We start from the raw sequence: 21,606 nt of genomic DNA on the forward strand, positions 1-21,606 counted from the left end.
TTCCTCAGCACCATGGCCACTCCCTCCTCAGCTTCTTCAGTTTCAGCCTCCTTCCCGATCTCGTCCCTCCCTCTTCCTCCCTCCTCGCAACGACTCCAAAATCTGCTCTCCCCGGTCCCTTCCCTTCAACCCTCCTTCACTGCTACGCTCACGACGAACCCTTCTTCTCAACGACGTTCCACCCAGTTCAAATCAGGTCATTTCTCACCCTGCACACCTCTCCCTATCCCGTTCCCGTTCCGACTGCCCTCCAAGCTCAACGACGAGGGAGTCAGAGTAGCAGCGATGGGAGTGGAGGAGTGGTTGACAAAGATGGAACCTCTCACGCCCTCGTCTTCAACCTCGTCTTCAACTTCCTCGAAGGATGTGAATCTCAAGATTTATTCCTCGCAAGGAAGAGACTGGCCCGTTCTTCTCCTCGCCATCTCGCCGGCCTGTTTGAACGAGGTTCTCCCTCATTTGAACGTGGGAGACGCCTTGGATCTCGTATGGAAACCTCTTCCCGAGGAAGGAGAAGACGAAGCGACTGCGAACGCTGCGAGGGATGAGCTCGTAGGCGTGCTGGGAGGGAGGGAAGTCGTGATGGATCTGGGAGGAGACGAGGCAGAGGGAGCGAAGAAGAGCGGTTACAAGCCTTGGGCGCTGAGATATGGAGGTAGGCAGTTCGGGAGCTGGGCAGGGCAGGCACGTAGATGTTCTCCTTCGGTCGGATGAAATTTTGACCTGAGGGCTGATCTTGTTTGGTTGATCCGGACGCTTTCCGTTCAGCTCGGAGACGGTCGAGCAGTCTCTCTTCGTTCGTCTCGTTTCCTTCTCCTTTCCTTTGCCCGCACAAGCTTACTTTGGCTCGTCGTTTTTTACAGTCGAAACTCTTCCTCCTGGCTCGACGCAATCCCAAGAGATCCAGATCAAAGGAGCAGGACGCACGCCCTTCTCTCGACACGCCGACGGTCTCGCCGTTCTTCGTTCGTCGATTCGAGAATGTGCGTCCATCCCCTCGCTTCCTCTTCATATACACCTTCCCATCTAACTAACTTTCCAATTCGTTCCATTCCTTTCCGTGTCTGCAGTCCTCGCCGCCGAAAACTCCTCCGCCTTCCCCTCCTCCTCCCTCCCCACCTCCCGCTCCCTCACCCTCTGCCTCCTCCCCTCCCTCCCCGTCCTCCGTGAGAATGGTCCCGAACCAGGAGCTATCGTCTCCCGTATCGCACCTTCCTTCCTTCGAATCGGATCCTTCGAGGTGCTGAACCCGCCGGCCAACGAGTATAGTTTCGCTTTTGGGCTGAATGGAGGGTACGAGCCTGTGAAGAAGCCGGAGCCGGAGTGGGAGGCGTTGAGGCAGTTGGCGGAGGTGGTGAAGGGGAAGCTGTGGGGGTGGGAGGGCGAGGGAAAGGAGAGGGGTGTGTTTGAGATGATTAGGGAGGTCGGGAGGAGGAACGCGAAGATGGTTGCTGGGTGGCAGGTGAGTTTGAGCAGTTTCGACGATACATAGGTAGAAGCTCGAGGCTGAAAGTTCTTTTTACTGATCCGTTCTCAGGCTTGGGGATTCATGCACGGTGAGTTCCGTCCAACGACGTCGAAGAGACGCTCCCGAATCGACGCGCTGACCCTCGTCTCTCTTTTCCTCCTCGTCTCTTGCTCAGGCGTGATCAACACCGACAACGTCTCCGTCGAAGGTCTCACCATCGACTACGGACCGTACGCTTACATGGACGTCTTCGATCCTCTTCACATCTGCAGTAAGTCCCTCCGATCTTCCCTTCCTCCCCGACGCGTCTCGAACCTCACGTCTCTTTTCTCCTTCCTTTCTCTCCAGACCACAGCGACGACACAGGTCGATACCGCTACTCTGCCCAACCTCAAATGGTCTACTTCGCCATCTCCTCCCTCCTCGAATCCCTCTCCGAAATGGTTGGGTACGAGATCGCTGAGGGGAAGGTCGCTCCTGCTGGGTGGGCGGAGGGAGTGAGCGAGGAGAAGCTGAAGGAGTGGAGGGCTTTGGGGATGGAGAAGGAGAAGGAGTTGGAGAAAGAGTTTATGGAGGTGACGGCTGTGCAGTATAGGGAGTTGATGGGGAACGTGAGTCGCCTTCTTTTTTTTCTCGTCTCTCTTCGTTCGACAACGGTCGTCTCGTCTCGTCTTCTCGTTTCGCTGACCTCGTGTTCGATCCTTGTGCACTGACGTTCTACAGCGACTCGGTCTCACCAACCCCACCTCCTCGGACATGTCCCAACTCGTCTCCCCTCTCCTCAACCTCCTCTCGACCCTCGAACTCGACTTCCACTCCACCTTCCGAACCCTCGCTCTCGCCACGTCCTCCACCCTCTCCTCTACCTCCTCCTCCTCCAACTCCGATCTCATCGACAAAGTCCTCTCCAACGCCCCTACTTGCTCTCTCAACTCCCGAACCGATTTCGGAGGGTGGTTGAAGATCTACGCTGAGCGGTTGGAGAAGGAGGAGGGAGGAGTGGATGCGACGTTGGAGAAGAGGAAGGCTTGGAACCCGAGGTTCGTGTTGAGGCAGTGGGTGCTGGAGGATATTATTAAGAAGGTGGAGGAGAGGGAGGAGGGGTGTAGGGAGAGGTTGAATAAGATTTTGAAGGTGCGTTTGCGTCTTTCCGATCCGACGCGTCTCTTTCTTTCGATTGAACGAGGAGGAATGAATCAACAAACGAAGAGCTGACCACGATTATGTTTCGTTCTTGTGCAGATGTCTTTGTCGCCGTTCGAGTCTTGGGGAAGGGAGGGTGTTGAGTCGGAGGAGGGGTTGAATGAGGAGGAGAAGGAGGAGAGGAGGTTGTGTGGGTTGGGAGAGGAGAGGATGCTGGGGTTCCAGTGCAGTTGTTCGTCGTAATGAATCTATCTTGAATCAGGTTATATATGTGCCGGTGCTCGTTCGCGATCTTATGTCCCTCGCTCGGTGGAAAACACGGACGAATGAGGACGGAGCGACGCGTCTGGCTCCTTCTCTCGAGAATCTCCTCTCTGACCGAAGTAAACGAGGATACTCAATCATTACATCCTCGCCTTAACCCAACCTTCCAGTCCTCCGGCGACCCACTGAGAAGAAAGACGGACCGAAGACGAAGAGTCAGTCGTGCGAAGCTGAAAAAGTCGAAGGAGAAAACGAACGAAGAACTCACAATCTCCTGCACACTCTTCCCAACCTTTCCAACCCTATAGCTCTTCACCTCCCCATCAGCCTTCGTCACCTTCATCCTCGCCTCGATCATATCCACCTCGATCTCCCACCCAGGTCGAACCGTTCCCTCCCCGTCCTTTCCTCCCTTCCCTCGCACTCCGTCCTTTCCAAACTCCCTCGTCAGATCCGCAACGAGATCCGGCGACTCGATGCAGATGAGACCGTTGTTGATTGAGTTCCTCTTGAAGATGTCTCCGAACGATCCACAGACGACGAGAGGGATCCCAGAGTGAAGGAGAGCGGTGGCGGCTTGCTCTCGAGAGGATCCGGTTCCGAAGTTGAAGCCGGAGACGAGGATTCCTCCGGTTCGGAGGTTGGAGGTGGATTTGGGGATGGTGGGGATGAGGGATCGGATGAGGGAGGAGAAGGAGGTGTCGTAGTTCTCCATGACGACTGAGGGAGAGGAAAGGAGAAAGGAAGGTTCGACGCGTCAGTTCGGAGAAGAGGAGGCAGGTGAGAAGGACGGTCGTCAACGCGAGAGGACAAACCTTCAGCCTGTCGTTCGGGAGTGATGTCGTCTTGGTAGCTGTGAGAGCGAGGGGGGATGGGAAGGTCAGCTTGAAAGATTCGAGACGCGCCGAGATCGAGGAGAAGGAAGAGAAGCTGAACTCACGTGTACTTTCCGGGGTAAATACCGTCGGTGTTGAGGTTGTCCTGAGGAGCAAACAGAAGAGGACCTCGGAAGACCTCGGGGAATCCTTCCAGCACGGTATCCCTCTCGACAACCTTCTTCTCCCCAGCAGACTCCTCGACGACCTCCTCCTCGACCTCCTTGAACGTCTCGATCGAAGTCACTGGCTTGACGATCTTGCTCAACGACTCCAAATCCAACCCATCAGGTCCGCAGATCTCTCCCTTGATCGCACTGGCGGCGACGACGGCGGGACTGGCGAGGTAGGCCAACGCGTCGGGGTGTCCCATTCGACCCTTGTAGTTCCTGTTCGTCGCTGAGATTCCAGTCTGTCCCTGCTCCAGCAACCCGACTCCCAGCCCAATGCAAGGTCCACATCCTGCTGGGAGGACCTTGGCTCCTGCCTCGACGAGAGCAGCCCAATCTCCGGAAGCCTCAGCCTCAGCTTGAACGATGGTCGACGCGGCGGCGATGTAGAACTCGACTCCTTCGGCGACCTTCTTTCCTCGAACGACGTCGGCGGCTGCTGCGAGATCCGATGCTCGAGAGTTGGTGCACGAGACGAGGTAGGCTTTTTGGATTTTGATGGGAGGGGAGAGGAGTTGAGGGAGGGCGGTGGAGATCTTGACGGAATTGGGTCCAGAGACGTGAGGGACGAGGGTAGCGAGATCGAGGGTGAGGTGGGTTCGGTAGTGGGCTCCTTCATCGGCGACGAGGGGAGAGGCGAAGAGGGAAGAGAGTCGTTCGGTGCTGATTCGAGCGGAGGAGGAGGAGGCGGTGGTGGAGGGAGGGACGGTGGAGGAGAGGGACTTCTCGATCCTCTTCTCGTACCATTGCTTGAGGACGGCATCGACAGGGAAGACTCCAGCGAGAGCTCCCCACTCGGTGGTCATGTTGGAGATGGCGAGTCGTTCGTCGACCGTGAGGGTGGCGACTCCGTCTCCAGCGAACTCGATGACCGAGTTGAGAACCTCGTCCTGGTTGAAGGTTCCGCAGAGGGCGACGATAACGTCCTTTCCGGTTACTCCTGGAGGAAGATGGTTGAGGAGGGAGACCTTGACGATAGGAGGGACCTGCCACCAGGTTCGTCCTGTGGCCCAGATGGCAGCGGCGTCGGTCTGAAAAGAAAGAAAGAAAGGTGAGCTTTGAGAAGTCGCGTCGAAGGGAAGAATCGAAGTCGATGGAGCTTGAACGAACTCGGACGATGGGAGTTCCAAGGCATCCAACACCTCCGTACCTGTTCGAAGCACAAGCGTTAGGTCAGTCTCAACTCGTGAAGTCGAATAAGAGCGCTGAACTACTCACATGTTACTGTGAGAATCACTGGCGACAACCATCGTTCCAGGCCACGCGTATCCCTCCTCGATCATGATTTGATGACCGATTCCTCGACCAGCGGGGTAGAAGTCGATTCCGTGTTGCTTTCCGAACTTCTCGATGTTGGCGTACTTGGTGAGGTTCTTCTCGGACTTGTTCTGGACGTCGTGGTCGAGGGTGAAGACGGGTTGGGTAGTTCGGTGGATTTTGGAGAGCTTGAGCGAGCCGAACCTGAGAGAATGGAGAGAAAAATCGTCAGCTAGGATTACCTCAGGGATACTATCTTACCGATCAGGAACTCACTTGCTGATGACGGGTCCGGTGTTGTCGTGGGTCATGCTGAAGAAAGAACGGGGAGGACAGTTGGAGGTCAGCTTCTCTCGCTCGGAAATCGACAGCGGAAGTGATGCAAATATATTAAGACTGATAAAATAAGCCCTGGGGAGCTGTAAACTCTCAGATCTGAGTAGGTAGTCAAGCAGAGAATGACCAAAGCAGGGCTGGAGAGTGTCGAGCTCTTCAGCCCTCCGATTCCTTCCTTCCTCCTTGAGCTTCCTCTCAAGCGCCACGATTCCATCCCATTGAGTCCTCCCTTCTATGGAAGCTCTGATGTCTTCCAACTAGACACCCTTCGATGAGTCTAAGCTCTTCAGATCCAGCAAAGGAGACTTCTCTTCGCTCATGACTCGACCTCCTCCCTTCTTGCGAGCTCGCTCTCTCCTTCCCTCCCCGAAAAGGTCAAAAAGCGAACTCACACATGCTCTGGCCCGACCATCACGTAGTCCCCGCTTCGAACCTTGGTACCAGGATCCTGACCGACGGCGTACTTCTGGACAATTTTCTCAATGAGAGTTTGAGGAGTTCCAGTTGCGAGCGTCGCGTAGCCTCGAGAAGTCGAAGAGAGACGACCGAGAGAGGACGAACTCAGTCGAAGAGAGAGCATCGGAATGGGGGAAGATCTGTGACAAACAGCGAGAGAACACGAAAGGCATTCGGACATAAGGTCAGCGAAGTTCTAGCCTGTGGAAGGGAGGATTGAGGAGGAAGAGCTCACGGGAGGGAAAGGAAGGAAAGGGAAGAGGTGAGGTCGACTTCGACGGTTTGAGCTCTGTGAGCTCTAAAACGGTCGGAAAAGCGTCTGGAAAAGAGGAGGGGGCAAAGTTAGGTCCGAAGTAGATTTTAGGCAAGAACCAGAGAGATAAAGCTCACTTTGATGGAGAAGGAAGGGAGAGAGTTGAAGGAGAGGGAGGAGGGGGATTGCGAGACTCGGATTGGTCCTTCGAACCCTTCGCACAGTTCGGTTGTTTTCGTCATCTCGGGTTGAAGGCCGAAGCTACGAGGGGAAAATTTACGGTAAACACCCTCTTGACATGTTTGAAGCAGTTTGCTGAGAAGTTTGAGGTCTGTGTTAGGGGAAAGACGGTCGCAGCGAGTTCGACGCGTCAGAATCCTCCGACTCACTCCCTTGTCGAGATCCTTCGCGAAGTCAGACGCCAAACCACGACGAAATCCTTTGCCCCTTCTTTTCATTGAGACTTGTGAAGTCCAAACGATCGCATCGAGTGTCTCTGATCATGTTGATCAGCTTTGGCGTGAGTCGTCTGTTCGACGCGAATGAATCTTCTTCCCTCCTCGTTCATAGACCTTCAGAGATTCCATCCCATCGATCCCAAAGAAAACTCAACTCGACCCTCTTCCTTCCTACTCATCACTCCCAAAGAGAGAATCGTCCCCGCCAACCTCCGGCTCATCTCCTGCCTCCAAGCCCTCAACGCAAACCTCCCTCTCCTTCCCGTTCCTCCTCATCTCTGAGCCCTCCCCTCCTTCCACCTCGCTCGACTTCCTCTTCGTCTCATCCCTAATCAACGTCGAGCTGCTAGCCATCGATCCTAGACTAGCTGTCCTCTTCGTCGTCACCGTCGTGGATTTCGAGGGTTCAGATCCCGTGAAGAGCGAGGCGCGTCGTCGAGGAGGACGAGAAGGAGGAACGTCTCCCTTCTTGTGGAGCAGTCGGCCGTTCATGGTACTCGTCGATGAGTCTTGAGACTGTTCTTTGACTGGGTGAGGGATGAGGAGGGTGGAGGAGGTGGAATTGGAGGGTTGGCTGTCGAGTTCCGACGCGTCCGAACGAGTTCCTCCGACTTGACTCTTCTTCCTCGACGACGACGACGATGCAGTTGCTGAGTCCTGATCGTCCTTGCTACTCTTCCTGGTGGACTGAAGAGTCTTGGGCTTCTTCTTCTCCGGCTGTTGCTCGTGCTCGTCGTCGTCCGTGTCGTGCTTCTGCTGATTCTCCTCGACGACTCGCTTCTTCAAGGACCTCCTTCCAGCTTTGGCGTTGACGGCGTGTCTCCCTATTGGAGGACGATCGAAGGTTCCAAACTTGTCGTTGAGCTCGGGGAGGTGGCTGAGGAGAGCGTAGGCTCGACGGGAGGGTTCCGAAACGGCTTCCTCGTCGAAGTCGAGGCATCGAGTGAGCTCGGCGAGTCGTTCGTTGAGCAGTCGCTTTCCTGCCTTGGTCTTGGATCTGGAGAGCGACGAGGGAATAGAACAAAGGTCAGTTCCATTGAAGATTCACCAACGAGGCAAGGAGAAGAGACTTACTTGGAGACTTGAGAGACGATGTACTTGTGTTCGTTCTGAAGGAGTCCTCGCTTCTGTCCGTCCGAGAGTCCTGCGAGAACGAGAAAGCGAGAAACTAGATTAGCCATCGGTGGATTTATAGAGAGCTCGAGATGCACACTGACCTTCGTCATCTCCAGGTCTCTTCCTCGACGAGCCAGACTGTTCCGATTTGGCTGGAGAGGAGACGCGTCCGGCCTTCGACGACGACGGTTCCAATTCCTCCTTGACGGCGACGACATCCTCGGCCTCTTCAGCTGGAGACGGAGGCGAAGATCCCGGACTCGGCGAGTTCCAAGTAGGCGAAGGAGGACGGGCGGCTGGCGGTGTGGAAGGCGATCCTGTAAGATCGATGACTTCCTCTTCCCCTTCTTCTTCCACTTCTCCTCGAGCTGATCCATCTTCGTTTTCCTCCCTCAATCCCCATCCATCATCTCTGAACAAATCAGTCGTCTCAGAACGTCCTCGAATCGAAGGAGACGCGCCGATGCTCGCTGTCCTCTCGGTCCTCCCTCTTCCCGAGTCGACCGACTGCGACGCTGAGAGGTAGAGGGGAGAAGTCGCTTCTCTTCGTCGAGAAGCTTGGGTTGAGTGAGAGGAGATTTGTGATGGAGATCGAGCGAGAGCGGAAGCTGCTGGTGGCGAGTGGGAAGGGATGGAGGGTCGAGAGAACACGGGAGCGGCTGTTGAAGGTCGATGAGGTTCTCCTCCGTCGTCCATGGATCGGATGGTTTCCGTGAGCTTCCTCTCTTGCTGAGGCGAACACGAGGTAGCTGGAAGAGTGGGTCTAGTAGGATAAAGCGGAGAGGCGGGAGGGAGTGGAGGAGGTGGTAGGAATGGAGGAGGAGGTGGTGCAGCGGGACGGGAACCTGCTCTTGGAGGAGATGGCGGCGAGACGCGACGGTAACGAGCTCGAGGAGGTGGTTCTGCTGGAGTCGAGACGACGGAGGTTGGTTCTGATTTGGCGTCGGTGGGTTTCTGCGAGAGATAGAGAGAGAGACAAGACGGCGATTCAGAGGGGTGAGCAAATCACCGAAAGAGAGTCGACGAACGAACCGAGTTGCTCTCTAGAGATCTCGTAGGACTTCTTGAATGACTCTGGTAGCCGCTGCTTCCGTTCGCATCCGATAGCGTTCCACTTCCTGAGCCGGACGAGAGCATCTTTGGTTCGATTCCGACGGAGGGCGAAGCGATGAGAGGAGAAGGGACCCGATCTTGATTGGTGTTCGCCGGAGGCTGTAGAGGATAGAGAAGAATGTTCGAATCAGCATCAGCACACTTGGAGACGCTTTGAGAAACTCACGTTTCGACTGGCAGAAGATCTCGAGCGTCTCGTCTCCGTCTCCTCGACGTCCGTCGACTCGACGTACCCCCATCCCCCGTCGTCGTCCTTCTTGACGACGTCCTGCTTCGGTGCTTGCTGCTATCGGAAAGCAAAAATAATAAGACCAAGGCGGTCAGCAAAGTCGAGGAAAATACAGATGAGGGCTAGAAAAAGTCTGAAAGAAACTCACGCGTCCTCTCGGCGAAGGTGATCTTGACCGTCTGAGTCCATACGCATCGTTGTCGTCCCAAGCAGATCTCATTCCCTTCCCGAATAGTCCAGATCCGGTCGAGGTTGAGTCCCAGAGGCGAGGAGGAGGGGAACGAGCTCGAGTTGGGAGCGTGGACGAGGAAGGCCGACGATCGTCGGGCTGGTAGTGGGTGGAGGTTGAATCTCGAGCTCGCCGATCTTCGATGAGAGAGACCTGGAGAGACAGAGATAAGGGAAAGTCAGCGAGAGAGCGCGTAGGGTCGATCAAAGAAAGCGTAGGGACGTTCAGAGAAAGCGTAGGGACTCACTCCTCTTCTCGGAGATCTCGACCTCGATCTTGATCTCCTGCTCCTCTCAGAGCTCGTCCATCTGGCTTCGGCTCCTTGACTCCCACGAGGAACGACTGACATCCTCGGCTCGACCTTCTTCGTCTCAACAGGTGCGCCTCCCCATCCTCCGTCGTCGTCGTCGCCGATGTTCTTCGAAGACTCGAGCTTGAAAGGAAAAACAGGAGGGAGGGAGACGTGTTAGTATGAGTTAGAGGAGGGACACTTCGGGCAAGGAAGGCAAACGAGCTCACAGGTCCTCTCGAAGGCGACCTCGACCTTCTCGACTCCCACCCCCCGTCTCTCCTCGTCGTAACCGGCTGGGTACGCGCTCGGCCGACTCTGTCGTCGTCCCAGGCAGATCTCAACCCTCTTCCATCATACCCGCTCTCGCTCGAAGTCGACTGATCCATCCGAGAAGGACGAGAGGCGGTGAGGGGAGGAGGAGGGGAACGAGGTCGGGTAGGGAGGGTGAACGAGGAAGATCGACGAGGTTCGGGATGGCTTTGGTAAGGAGATCGGTCTCTGGGTTGACGATGCTGAGTAGGAGATACCTGACATCGAGCAAACGAAGAGAAAGGGTCAGAGACGGTGAAGCGTCGGCGACAGAGGAACCGTGGACGCTACCAACTCACTCGTCGTCTCGGCGACCTCGACCTCGATCTTGATCTTCTACTCCTGCCTCGACTCTTCCCTCGAGGATCGTCTGACCAAGGATCTCTAGACGGGACCGACTCGATCTTCTTCGGCTCAACGGGTCCTCCTCCCCAACCTCCATCGTCGTCGTTGTTCTGCTTCGGGTCTTGCTGTAAAGGCAAAGGAGGAAGAGACGGAGATAAGTACGTCAGTTCGAAATAAATGCATACAGCAAAGTAGGAAGCATAACCAGAACTCACACGGCCTCTCGTCGAAGGCGGACTCCTTGACCTTCTCGTCCCCTCCCTCCTCTCAACACTTCTGCTCATCGTCGTCGTCGCTTCTTCCTGAGCACGAGATCGATCGACGCTATCAGAGTCCCGACGAGCTTGGCTTCCCGTTCCAGTAGATTCTGCAGCTGAAATCGAGGGGATCGAAAGAGAAGGGCGAGAGTTGACGACGCGAGGAGGAGGAGAACGAGGTCGACTCGGGATGGAGGATCGTCGATGGTCGTCGTGTCGACTTCGGTAAGGATATCGAGCTTGGTGTTGATTGTAGGTATGGGGGGAAAACTGAAAGCATCACGAGAAGGATTGATGTTAGCAACCTCGTCGAAGAGATGGCGGAACTAAACTAAGACGCGTCTCAAACTCACTCTTCGTCTCGGCGATCTCGACCTCGACGTCGACCTTCTCCTCGGTTCTCGACTCCTCCCCCTGTTCCCATCGTCCCAAGGGTCTCTGGGCTTATCCCTCTTCTTCGGTTGAGACTTGTTCGACTCGATCGGCGATTTCGCTCCCCAACCTCCATCGTCCTCCTCCTTCTTCGTCTTCTTCTCCTTTTGATCGTCCCAACCACCCGAGTTCGAGATGGACGAGTATCCTGAGTCTCGCCTCCTTGTTCCAGAGGGCAGAGAGAACGGTTGTGGTTGTTGTGGTCGAGGAAGAGGGAGATCGCTGTTGTTGCGAGAGGACGAGGACGCGGTCGATGAAGGACCCATGGCTCGAGGAGCTGTAGGTGGAGGTGGAGGTGGAGGTGGGAGGTGTGGAGTAGAACTGTAGGACGGAGTCTAGACAATTCAGAGAGAAGAAAGGTTAGCGAACGAAACGAAGAGAGAAAGAGAGAAGAGAGAACGAAAACGAACCTGTCGCGTCGAATCGAACATACCTCCTCCTCGGCCTCTCCCATCCGAACCATCTCCCCCACGAAACCCTCCTCCTCCTCCTTTCCCACCAGACCCATCACCATTTCCTCTGCCTCTTCTCATCCCAGCCCAACCACCGTCTTGATGCCCTCCTCCTGCTCCTCCAAAGGTCGACGAAGGCGACTCCACTCTTTCCCTGCTCCTCAGAGTCAACGTAGGATTCTCTCCCATAGCTCGAAGTCTCTCCTCCCTTTTTCGGTCGAGGTCGGAGATCTTGGTTGGCGAGGAGGGAGGTTCGAAACGAGAAGAGGAGGAAGAGGAAGAGAGCGGAGGAGGCGGTGGGAGGGAGCGTTGGTTTGAGGAGGAGGAGGAGGAGGAAGGCTGAGAGAGAAGGGAAGAGAAGAGAAAGGTCAGCTTTCTCTGCGAGTGTAGTCTTCTGAAAAGAGCTGGGAGGAAAGGAAGAGACAAAACGAACCTCTCTGAACCCCTCCCGATCTCGTCCATCCCGTTCCCTCGCTCCTCCTCCTTCTCCCCATCCTCCATCTCCTCTCCCTTCTGCCCTTTCCGATGTCCCAGAACCTTCATCCCCCCATCCTCCGTCGTTGTTGTCCCTCTTCTTGTATGTTCTGCTTTCTGAAGCATCGTAGAAGCTCGAGCTCGAAGGGAAGGAAGCGTTGGAGCGAGCAGGAGGAGGAGGAGGAGCCGGAGGTTGACGAGGAGGAGGAGGTTGGAAGGACTGGCGCTGTTGGTGAGGTTGGCTTGTTCGAGAGGGAGGCGGAGATATAGAGACTCTTCGATACGATCGTTTGGTCTGGAAAAAGCGAAGGAACGAAGAGGAGAGGAAGGAAGGGGAGATGGTGAGCTCGAGTGGTCGGAGGGAAGAGGACGTTTCGAGACTGACGGGGTTTCGTTCTTCAGACATGGCCTTGTTGATGTCGTTTGTAGAGGAGTGAGGCTGCTGAGAAGAAGAGAGGGTCATATAAGAAGAGAAAAGGGAGAAGATGGCTGTTGGAAGCAAGATCAGAGGCTCTCGAAGTTTGACTCGACTCCTCCTTTTCGTTTGAAAGACGCGCGTGTGACTTTCCTCTCTCCTGCTTCCTTCAGGAAATCCATCATCCTCATTGTTCCCTTCCTCTACCACCTCTCTAACCACCCATCCCATCCCCACCCCTTTCCAACCTCGGCACAGGCACCCTCCTCTTCCCAAGGGACCCTTTGACAATCTGCAACGGCGTCCTCCCCAACTCGTGCTCTCCGTTCCCTCCGTTCTGCCACCCCTTCCCTTCCTCCACTCCATCCACCCCTCCAACATCCTTGCTCTCTCCCCACCCAGCTCCGACCGTCGACAACGGTCGCCCAGATTTGTCGACGTTCCCGTCCTCGTCCGTCGGCCAGGTATCGACGAACCCTCCTCTCCCACCTTCGAACGCGGGTTTCCGAGCCCAGAGGTGACGGTCGGCGTAAGGGACGGGTTTCCGAGGAGTTTCGATCGCCATGGCGGGGAGGAGCTCTCCGTTGCGGTGGACGCGACCGGTGTAGGCGGTGGTGGAGGTGCGTTCGGTGGCGACGGTGGGAGCAGCTTGACGCATGGGTTCGTTCTTGAACTTCTCTCGATCTCGTCGAAGCATGCCTCCGTAGACGGGAGATTCAGATCGGAGGAGTTCCTGTTGGTCGTCAACAACAGCAAGAGAAGAGAAAGGTGTAAGCTTGTGTTCAAAGGGAAAGGACAGAGGGAGAGGAAAGGCGAAGGTCGGAAACTGACCCTGAAAGCTTCAGCCTTCTCGATGAACTCGACCCTGGCTTCTGGACCTCGGTAAGCGAGGACGGATTTGATCTTCTGGTTGAAGAAGTAGTTTTTGTAGTCGTTGAGGATCTTGGGGTACATGATGGGGAGTTCCATTCCAGTCGAACTGCAGGGCAAGAGAGGAAGGACGAAAAAGGTCAGCTCGACTCTTCCTTCCCTTCTCCTTCCTCCTTCTCCAAAGCTCATCGCTTCCTTGAGACTGCTGATCGACTCAGATCCAGCTCCATTCCCTACTATTGTCCCCCCCGATACAACATACGACCAAAGAAAGCCGAACGAAATCCAAGAACTCACAGCTCCTCCTCGAACACCCTCCTACCCAACTCCCTCGCGGTCAACTCGAACTTGAAGTCTCCTGGCGAATCTACCAACTCCAAGATCGCACTGGGAGCTCCATCCCTCCTGTTGTTCGTTCCGTTGAGGATGATCCTCGTGAATCCTCCGTTCCTGTGCTGGAATCGATCCTTGAGAGTCGTGTAGAGCTTTGGCATCGAGACCTCGTGAGAGTAGAGAGCCCTTCGAGCTCGTTTCGCTCCAGTCACAGTTCCCTTCTTGGCACCGGCGATCAGCTAGTAGAAAAGAAGAGCGGGAAGAGGACGTTGATGAGCTTTGTTTCTGGGTCTTTGAGAGGAGACGAGGGAGGAAAGGGAAGGCAGGGAGCGAGGGAAGGAGGAAGGGACGTACGTTGTCCATCAGAGGCTGAACGATCTTCGCTTTCGAAGGAGTAGTATGAACTCGACCATGCTCAATGAGAGCGGTAAGGATGTTTCTGGAAGATTCATCAAGAAATACCGAGAGCCAGAGAGGTCAGCGAGATGAAACGGAAGGAGACGGAGCGAAGAAGGGAAGGCGAAGAGAAGGGATTCGCCCTTGCACTTACCCTATGATCTGCCTACTCTCGACGCGGCTAGAACCGAGCTTGGCTCCAGGAGGCATCTGGAACGAGAAAAGAGAAGGGGTTGGAGAAAGGAAAGAGAAGGAGGGAGGAGGTGGTGGCTGTTTGAAGATGGACAGGAAAGGAAGGACAGAAGTCGATTTCCAGCTCCGCTCCTTTCTCTCCCCTCTTTCGAGGAAGGTTGAACTCGAACCACCACCATCTCGGAAAGTCAAGCCGTGAGATAAGAACATGGAGGAAGTATCGAAGTGAGCAGCTTTTCTTCTTTGAGCGATTATAGAACCTGGGACCGAGGAAGGGACGAAGCTGACCTTCCTCCGCGCTCGTCCTCCTCTGTAATCAGTCTTCCTGGTAAGCGCACCTTCTCCAAAGAGTATTCATCGATTCTGACCTCACTCTCCTTGATCTTTACCTGCCAGGTCATCGAGCTCGAGCGATTCTGAGCGACGTCGACGCCGTTCAATCAGAGTGAGCCCATCGGTCTTCGTTGAGCTCGAGCCGTTCCTTCTTGCCTTCACTCATCAGCCTTCCCGTTCCCTTTCCTTCGAAGTTGTTTCACCATCCTTCGACGCTTCGGATTGCTTCTTCCTGACGAGGAGATCGGCCGTACCGATTCAGCTGAGGAATCAGGTCGGACGGAGGAACAGATGCAGGTCGAGTGAGTCCTCGCTCTCTTCCTCCCTCTTCTTCTCGATTCGGAGCTCACCTTCGCGTTCGGGCTTAAACAGCTCTCCTATGAGGATGGACGATTACAACTTCGAAGAGGAACAGATCCGAGGAGAGCAGCAGGGCGCGGCGAGTGCGGCCTCTCCTCACCTGAGTGCGACCGCGTCCTCAGACGATCCGCACCTCCTTCAGTGAGATTTCCGTTCTCGTCGTGCCTTTTCTTGGGCTTGGAGACAGCTAATCTCACTCTAACGTACCGTGTTGTTACTTGCCCTCCAGGTCGTCCTCTTCATCCACTGGAATTGACTGGAGCGTTTGGAGGGATCGTCCCGTCAGACTTCAGGACCCCTTAAAGCTCTATATTACGGTGCGCTGAGCTCCCCGTATCTGAGATTTAGCTTTCTTCGTTTTTGAACCACTTTAATCTCTCCAGGGGTTGCATCCAAGGACCTCTAGTAGCGATCTCGAGCAGCATTTCTCCGTGTTCGGACGCGTCGTCGAGTGAGTCTTGTTTCGTCCTCGCAGCTCCGTTCTTCATCTGATCATTTCTTGCTCTCTCGGTCGTACTAGGGCAAAGGTTCGCTCGAGAACCAGAAACGACGCTTATGGCTTAGTGACGTTCGCCGATCCAGCTTCTGGTGAGTCTTGACACGACCTTTTCTCACATCCTCGACTCATCGACCTTCGCTTGGGCTCTTCCCCTCTTCAGCTCAACTCGCAGTCAATGTCAAATGGCATCGAGTCTGTTCTCGAGATCTGGACGTTCGTTACTCCAAGTTTCTACCGGAAACCCCTGAGGATCTGAGATCGAATCCAGACCGACTCTGCACTCTCCTGTTCGCAGTGAGTCTGTGTGGCTCAAGCTCCCTGTAATGCAGTTTTCTTACCTCGCTCCTCATTTCCTTGTTCTCAGTCGCTCGATCCGTCCATCAGAAGAGGCGATCTCGTCCAGCTCGTTTTAAAATGGGGGCGTCTGATCCCAAACTCGTGAGCTCGTCTCAACTCGTCTCGTATTCCTCTTTTCCCTCTGGTTCTTCTCTCATCTTCTCTCTACTTCTGTATATTCCCTAGTTTTTACCTTGTGAGGAGCGGAACGCAGCTCAACTCGGCCTACGTGACTTTCGAACATCACAAGGACGCGACGCGTGCTCGACGGGAGCTCGATGGTGAGCCCAAAAACAACGTTAACTTTCTCTCAGACTCCTGCTCTGACTTTGATCCTCAAATTTCATACCCCGTCCCTGTCTGGCACCTCAGGGGAACTCCTCGGATCACGCAACGTTTCCGTCAGTTTCGTCCCCGACGATTACCTCGCTTCGAGCTTTCCCATCTCCCACCCAGATTCTGCTCGTGCCTACCTTTGCCGTGACGATGTTGGATCTACATTAGGCCCGGAAACGGAGCAGCTTCTCGACTACGGTGCTGGATAAGAGTTGTGAGAAGCCGCCGAAAAAGCGACGTGACGCGACGGTTCGTTCTTTTTTGCTCTCGCTCCTCTTGCCCCTTTCCTCTCTCGCTAACTCTGAGCTGTCTTCGTTTCAGACCTTGTTCCATCTCAGATTTGAACCACCTCGGCGGAGATTGAGCCCTCAATCTTCCCTCGTCCTGACCTCTTTGCAGTCGAGTCGTCAAAGTGAGTCTCGTCCCCGTTCTTGCCTGACGAAAACCTTACACTCACTCCTTCTCCATTCAAATCTGACCTATATTTTCTCTTTGTTTTCCCCTGCAGATTCAGTAGCTATAAAAGCTTCGCACCCGCTCGCCAGGACGGAAATCTCCTCCCTTCTCAACGCGTCGACCCTCTCACTTCTCTCGTTCAGACCTCGTTCAGACCTCGTCTCACCCCGACCATCTCACCTAAAACTACCTCCATCTACTCCAGTTTATCCCATGAAAATCCCTCGCTCTTTCTTCCTCGAGCGACTCCGCGTCCGTTCGCTCTCTCCCCTTTTCATCTCTCTCTTGCGACTAGCAAGCAAGGAAGCGAAACACAGAATGGATCAATCAGAAGATCGCGAGCCAAGATTCTAAGAACTAGCTCAGGTAGGCAGGAAAGTAGGCTGAAAGCAAGAAAAAAAACGAAGGTATAGGCAATTGGAGGATGTACAACGAAAGAAAGATCGAGAACCGAAGCAAAGACTGAGACTGAGACTGAGACTGAGACAAAAAAGCAAGAAAGATATGAGTCCAAGAGACGATACGGAAGTAGATTAGCGATAATACAACGAGGAAAGCAGAAGATAGAGAAGATGAAGGAGCGAGAGACTGAGAAAGGGAAGAACGAAACGAGACAAAGGCCGGCATAATTAATGAGAGATAGATCTTTAGGGGTTTTAGAGGTTGAAGGTCAGACGCATAACTAAGTGGAGTAGCGAGAGATTGGAGAGGCGAGAAGAGATAGGGGAAAAGACGCGACGCGACGCGTCGAAACGAAACGAAGTTGGAAGTCCAGCGAAACCAGAACGGTGTTGTGTTTGTTGAGTCGGTTTGGAGGAGAGTATTCTAATCGAACAGTCCTCCCATATCGAGCTCCTCCTCCTCTGTCCAGGACTGCTGACGATGTGGGTGCTGCTGACTCGAAGGGAGATGGGTTCGTCGAAGCATCGAGGATCTGGTTCACGTCCAAACAAAAGCCTGGTCAGCTCTCCTCCCTTTACCACGAGACCAAGGAAAAGTACTGGAAAGGGGTAGACTCACAGCTCATCAACCTTTCCACCCTTCAGCCCACCCAACCCCAGCCCAACCTGATCCTCACTCGACCTCGTCACCAGGACCATCTCCTCCTCGTCGTCGTCCTCCTCTTCTACCTCCGCCTCCATCTCAGCACTCTTCTCCTCCCCATCATCTAGAACCAGCTCCAGATCCAAGTCCTCCGCTTCGTCGACGAGCTCGAAATCACTGACGACCGAGCTCCCTTCGCTGAAGGTCAAGCCTGGCGTCGCGGTTGGGAGTTGATTCGGTGACGGGAGAGGCGGTGGGACGACGAAGGAGAATTCGAAGGAGGAGGTGCCAAAACTCGTTCCAACTGCTGTGTCCCAAGGGGATGCTGAGGGAGGTTGCGGTTGATGGGAGGACGAGGAGGAGATGGAGTTGATGGAGGAAAGCCGGAGGGATTCGAGGAATCGGTTCTCCCTTTCGATCACTGAAGCGTTGAGGGTTTGTAGGGACGAGGACGGAGAGGAGAACCAGTTGTTCGATGATGTAGAGGAAGAAGAATTCCAGGAAGTTGTTGTTGTTGTTGGTTGGGACGACGGAGAGGAAAGGAGAGGGAGGTGAGGAGGAGTCGAGTTGGAACGCCGTCGGGGGAGACGGAGAGGGATCGTGCGTGGTTGAGCGAGAGAGGAGGATGCTGGAGATGAGGTGTAGGATGCGGAAGGGAGGTGGTGATAGGATGGGACTGGAGATGGTGAGGACTGGGTTGCCTGGAAGAAGATGGGAAGAAACGAGAAAGAGAACGGAGAGGGTCAGCTGAGGGAGAGATCTCTCGCGTGGTGCTCGGAGTGATGAGATTGGACAAAATGGATACGAGAGTCTGAACGAGATCTAAGAGAGGTGAGAGGCAGGAAGACGAGCTGGAAGGGCATCGTCGAGGCGAAGGAAGGAAGGTTGAACGAAGACAAGGCAGGGAGGGAGGAGCGTGAGGTTCGTTCCGAGACCTCGACGGTCTTGTCCTTCTCTCCCTTTGTACAGCTCCTTCCTGCCAGAAGCTTGAGCTTCTAGACCTTCTCGTCTTCAGTAGATTCGAAGGGGAGGAAAACCTTCTTCCCCAGCTGGTTCTCGAACCCTCCTCGTCCTCTGTTTCCTCTTCTTCCCGACTCGTTGTTCCCCTCCCTCCACCCTCCGCTCAGCTCCGTCCTCTCCTTCCCTCTCCTCTCCTCTCCTCTCCTCTCCTCTTGCTCTCAAACTCTGTGCGAACTCACTCTTTGTATCCCATAGTCTCCTTTCACCCTCTTTCTTCCTCTCGTAGTCGTTGCTTCCGCCCTCTGAGTCCTTCCTCTAGAAGACGACGAGGAGGAGGAGCTTGTTGAATCTGAATCTCCTCCTCCTCGAGGTCGGTTCCTCCGTGAGCTCGACGCTGCTGTTGATGATGTTGCTGAAGAGAACGACGGAGTGGGACGATGCATTTTGCGAGGCTGATGAGTGTGTGGTGGTTGGGAATGACTTTGGAAGATGAGAGAGGACATGGTTTGGACAAGGAGGGAGGGAAGGAGGGAGGGAGGTAGCGGTCAAAGGGAGAAATCGATCGAGTCGTCATCAAATCTCGTTCAAACACTCCGACAGGAGCGAAAACGAACCGAAAATTGTCTCCGAGTCGATCTAGGATATGCTAGGATACTTTCCCTGTCCACTATCTTTTCCCTCCTCTCGCAAAGGTTGTCTCTTCTACCCTCAATGATGATCTCTTTCCTCCGCCTCAGCTTTCGACCAGCGCGTCGCCTTCCTCTCCTTCTTCTTCGCCTTCTTCTGGTTCTTCGATGGCCTCAGATCTCACCTCCCAAAGCCAACGTAATCATCTCGCTCGTCTTCCGGTTCCATGAACGTCAACGAGAGGAGCAGGCGGAAAACACAAGGGAGAGATGGGTTCGTGTGGTTTGGCTTCGAGCAGGATTGAGAAGTATAGTTGATGGGCTGGATGGGAAGGACTGAGCCCTTGATTGGGAAGGGAAAATGAGTGGGTGGAGTTGAGGGAAGGGGATGGGATGGAAGTGAACGAGGTCTTGGGGAGGGAAGGGAGGGGGGAGGGAGGACGCGTCTTGAAGTGAGCCGGCGATCACTACTTCGTCCAATGGCGTCGGTTCGATGAAGATAACGTCGAAAGATGGAGAGGGAATCCCCATCGGGCAGCTCTGTCACTGCTGCTGTTCTCTCGATGCGTCCAGCGACGGCGTGAGACGTATTAAAAGCGTCCATGACCATTACACCCTCTCGCCTCCCTCTTCCTCGTCTCTCCTCCTCCAAACAAAACACCGACTCGGGCGACGATTGCATACCCTTCGGTGCTTCCTCCAGCTTCGAAGTGTCCGAGCTTAGTACGCGTCTCCTTCAGCGTTGTCGGTCGAGAACCCTCTCGAGTGAAGGACCTTGGTCTTGAGTTCGTCCACGCGTGTTTTGATCTCCTGTTGACGTCGGATTCGGTGTGAGCGAAGATGAGGGTGGGGTGGGAGGTTTGACGAGAGGGAGAGATGGGTGAAGGGGTGGTGATGGAGGAGAGAGAAGGAGGGAGGAGGGAAGGAGGAGGGAAGGAGGGACGGGACGCGAAGGGAAGGGAAGGAGAACAGAAAGGTCAGCTCGAGCGAATGAAACAAACGAGAGACCGCAGAAAAGAGAAGCGGAAAGAGCGTACCTGATCCTTCTTCTGCATAGCCAACACCTGAGGTATGGGAGCCGGGATCAGAGGGATCGGAGGCTCGTCTTCGACGTCGAGGTCAATCTCTCCCATCAAAACGACGTTCTCTCCCCTGACCAAGAACACCCCCCGAGGGATATCCGCGAACGTGAAGCTTGGAGGGTGGTGGACTCGTTCGTAGGATCCTGAGAGGACGAGGTTGGCTGAGGGTGCGGAGAGGGCGAGGCAGAAGAAGGAAAGGAAAGGGAAGGAGAAGGGAGGTCAGCTCGACCGTTCTTCTTCGGAAGGAGCGCTTACTCCTGAGCTTGCTAAAGTCGAGAGTGGGCTTGCTGGATAGCTGAGAGCGAGGATTACATAGGAGAGGCAGGAGGAAGAACGTACCGAACTGATCGTAGGATCTGAGGACTCCGATGAGTTTCCGACCGTCTCGAAGGAGGACGAGCATCTTCTCTGTTTCGTTGCAACAAGAGAAGGAGCATTCAGCTCGCACTTGAAGGAACCAGGGAAGAAGAGAAGAACTGACTGTCGACACAGTCGACGAGAGAACCTGAGGTGGTGAAGGGGATGAGGGAGTCCATGAGCAAGGAGGGGGAGGAGGGGAGGGAGGCTGGGGAGGAGGTCAATGGGAAGGGAGAGACGCCTGGTCCTGTTGATGGGAGATTTAGATCTCGGACGAAGCGAAGTTTGTAAGTTGTTGGGGTCGAGTATAAGATGGGCCGGAGAAGGAAGGAAGAGGAGGAGGGTTGGTGGGCGTTGAGGTCATCTCTCTTCTCCAACCTCCCTCAGCGATTTCTCGAGTTGAGCTCATCCCTTCCTCCTTCTCGTCCTTCTTTTTTTGCTGCTCTCTCACTCGTTTCCCTTCAATTCTACGACGCTCAGACTTTCCGACAAAGTAGCTCTCACTCTCAACTCTCATTCTCACAAAGTTTAAACAAAGGTACATGGCATCCAAGGCGAGAGAAAGAGAGGACAAGAAGAGGAAACAGTGTAGAGCTAAGATTTTGAGAACCCTCCAGTGAAGTACAAGCTGGAAACTCCTCACCCAATCTGCTCTTGCAACAACATTGGTCTCCTTCCGAACTTACGGCCGGCAACTGCAATAGAAGCTCGTCAACCCGTAGGATGAGTGCGACTTTTGAGACGGTGCTTTCTGGAGGAGAGGAGAGAGGGAGAAGGGAGGGAGGGAGGGAGGAGAGGAGGAGGAAGAAGAGAGCGAGGTCAGTTCTTGTTGGACGCGTAAAAAGAAGAGCTGGAGAGCAAAGGCGTGAAGAGAGAGGGGGAAAAAGGGCTCACTATGTCGGAAGTGAATCTTCTTTCGAAGATGCGTTAACGAGCAAGAGAGAGCAGACCGAATCAGCTGAAGAGGCAGGGGCCATCCCGTGTTTTCGAAGGCCGTGCGAAATCGCTTCCCAAACATATCGAAGGTCGAGTCTGAAAAGCTGCTCTCGCTGAGAAAGTGATAGGTCTCAGTCTGATCTTCCG

The 21,606-nt window shown here is 54.7% G+C and overlaps 7 protein-coding genes across 7 annotated transcripts; 2 read left to right on the forward strand and 5 right to left on the reverse strand.

The window, feature by feature from the left end:
• Positions 1-12: 12 nt before the first annotated feature.
• FMP40 (Fmp40p) lies at positions 13-3,060 on the forward strand (the record flags this gene model as incomplete). The annotated part of the gene is made up of 9 exons (XM_076644014.1): positions 13-684; positions 769-796; positions 864-983; positions 1,071-1,462; positions 1,538-1,556; positions 1,644-1,739; positions 1,817-2,079; positions 2,192-2,602; positions 2,711-3,060. The coding sequence occupies 9 exons, from the start codon at positions 13-15 to the stop codon at positions 2,852-2,854; spliced, it is 2,145 nt and encodes a 714-aa protein (XP_076496533.1). The 3' UTR covers positions 2,855-3,060.
• LYS4 (homoaconitate hydratase LYS4) lies at positions 2,600-5,598 on the reverse strand. The gene is made up of 7 exons (XM_076645052.1): positions 5,454-5,598; positions 5,139-5,381; positions 5,031-5,070; positions 3,816-4,951; positions 3,691-3,728; positions 3,144-3,595; positions 2,600-3,060 (listed from the first exon to the last, which is right to left on the reverse strand). Exons 1-7 carry the CDS (start codon positions 5,486-5,488, stop codon positions 3,016-3,018), a joined length of 1,989 nt encoding a protein of 662 aa, XP_076496534.1. The 5' UTR covers positions 5,489-5,598; the 3' UTR covers positions 2,600-3,015.
• Positions 5,599-7,540: 1,942 nt separating this feature from the next.
• On the reverse strand, positions 7,541-10,857 carry BDY24DRAFT_66476 (uncharacterized protein). Its single transcript, XM_076645049.1, has 9 exons — positions 10,529-10,857; positions 10,268-10,438; positions 9,887-10,186; positions 9,615-9,800; positions 9,287-9,520; positions 9,076-9,192; positions 8,829-9,008; positions 7,755-8,750; positions 7,541-7,677 (listed from the first exon to the last, which is right to left on the reverse strand). The coding sequence occupies exons 1-8, from the start codon at positions 10,595-10,597 to the stop codon at positions 7,854-7,856; spliced, it is 2,154 nt and encodes a 717-aa protein (XP_076496535.1). The 5' UTR covers positions 10,598-10,857; the 3' UTR covers positions 7,541-7,677; positions 7,755-7,853.
• A 1,700-nt stretch (positions 10,858-12,557) lies between these two features.
• MRPL8 (mitochondrial 54S ribosomal protein bL17m MRPL8) lies at positions 12,558-14,152 on the reverse strand (the record flags this gene model as incomplete). The annotated part of the gene is made up of 5 exons (XM_076643447.1): positions 12,558-13,076; positions 13,175-13,322; positions 13,511-13,785; positions 13,901-13,985; positions 14,097-14,152. 5 exons carry the CDS (start codon positions 14,150-14,152, stop codon positions 12,558-12,560), a joined length of 1,083 nt encoding a protein of 360 aa, XP_076496536.1.
• A 157-nt stretch (positions 14,153-14,309) lies between these two features.
• On the forward strand, positions 14,310-16,114 carry BDY24DRAFT_434924 (uncharacterized protein; the record flags this gene model as incomplete). The annotated part of the gene is made up of 12 exons (XM_076644163.1): positions 14,310-14,359; positions 14,455-14,462; positions 14,531-14,579; positions 14,662-14,769; positions 14,840-14,968; positions 15,057-15,144; positions 15,211-15,278; positions 15,348-15,415; positions 15,487-15,620; positions 15,691-15,764; positions 15,849-15,943; positions 16,035-16,114. Coding segments are annotated over exons 1-12 (918 nt in total), but the record flags the coding sequence as incomplete, so codon positions are not given.
• A 1,165-nt stretch (positions 16,115-17,279) lies between these two features.
• Positions 17,280-18,361, reverse strand: BDY24DRAFT_415414 (uncharacterized protein; the record flags this gene model as incomplete). Its single annotated transcript, XM_076643448.1, has 4 exons — positions 17,280-17,388; positions 17,475-17,823; positions 17,921-18,199; positions 18,304-18,361. The coding sequence occupies 4 exons, from the start codon at positions 18,359-18,361 to the stop codon at positions 17,280-17,282; spliced, it is 795 nt and encodes a 264-aa protein (XP_076496538.1).
• Positions 18,362-19,670: 1,309 nt separating this feature from the next.
• BDY24DRAFT_389844 (U6 snRNA-associated Sm-like protein LSm1) lies at positions 19,671-20,949 on the reverse strand. Its single transcript, XM_076640589.1, has 4 exons — positions 20,648-20,949; positions 20,506-20,574; positions 20,122-20,327; positions 19,671-19,894 (listed from the first exon to the last, which is right to left on the reverse strand). Exons 1-4 carry the CDS (start codon positions 20,700-20,702, stop codon positions 19,805-19,807), a joined length of 420 nt encoding a protein of 139 aa, XP_076496539.1. The 5' UTR covers positions 20,703-20,949; the 3' UTR covers positions 19,671-19,804.
• Between the last annotated feature and the right edge of the window lie 657 nt (positions 20,950-21,606).

Source organism: Mrakia frigida, assembly GCF_051309035.1.
Source record: "Mrakia frigida strain ATCC 22029 unplaced genomic scaffold BDY24scaffold_16, whole genome shotgun sequence".
NCBI classification, from domain to species: domain Eukaryota; kingdom Fungi; phylum Basidiomycota; class Tremellomycetes; order Cystofilobasidiales; family Mrakiaceae; genus Mrakia; species Mrakia frigida.

What these genes read in the sequence shown, in the direction of transcription:
- BDY24DRAFT_389844 (XM_076640589.1), bottom strand. Translation starts at nt 20,702, where the DNA reads ATGGACTCCCTCATCCCCTTCACCACCTCAGGTTCTCTCGTCGACTGT. An exon ending in CAGATCCTACGATCAGTTCG is followed by an intron (nt 20,328 to 20,505) that starts GTACGTTCTTCC and finishes CCGCACCCTCAG; the next exon opens with CCAACCTCGTCCTCTCAGGA. An exon ending in CTATGCAGAAGAAGGATCAG is followed by an intron (nt 19,895 to 20,121) that starts GTACGCTCTTTC and finishes CGACGTCAACAG; the next exon opens with GAGATCAAAACACGCGTGGA.
- LYS4 (XM_076645052.1), bottom strand. Translation starts at nt 5,488, where the DNA reads ATGACCCACGACAACACCGGACCCGTCATCAGCAA. An exon ending in AGTGATTCTCACAGTAACAT is followed by an intron (nt 5,071 to 5,138) that starts GTGAGTAGTTCA and finishes TGCTTCGAACAG; the next exon opens with GTACGGAGGTGTTGGATGCC. An exon ending in TCCCGAACGACAGGCTGAAG is followed by an intron (nt 3,596 to 3,690) that starts GTTTGTCCTCTC and finishes CCTCTCCCTCAG; the next exon opens with TCGTCATGGAGAACTACGAC.
- BDY24DRAFT_66476 (XM_076645049.1), bottom strand. Translation starts at nt 10,597, where the DNA reads ATGAGCAGAAGTGTTGAGAGGAGGGAGGGGACGAGAAGGTCAAGGAGT. An exon ending in CGCCTTCGACGAGAGGCCGT is followed by an intron (nt 10,439 to 10,528) that starts GTGAGTTCTGGT and finishes TTGCCTTTACAG; the next exon opens with CAAGACCCGAAGCAGAACAA. An exon ending in CGAGGTCGCCGAGACGACGA is followed by an intron (nt 10,187 to 10,267) that starts GTGAGTTGGTAG and finishes GCTCGATGTCAG; the next exon opens with GTATCTCCTACTCAGCATCG.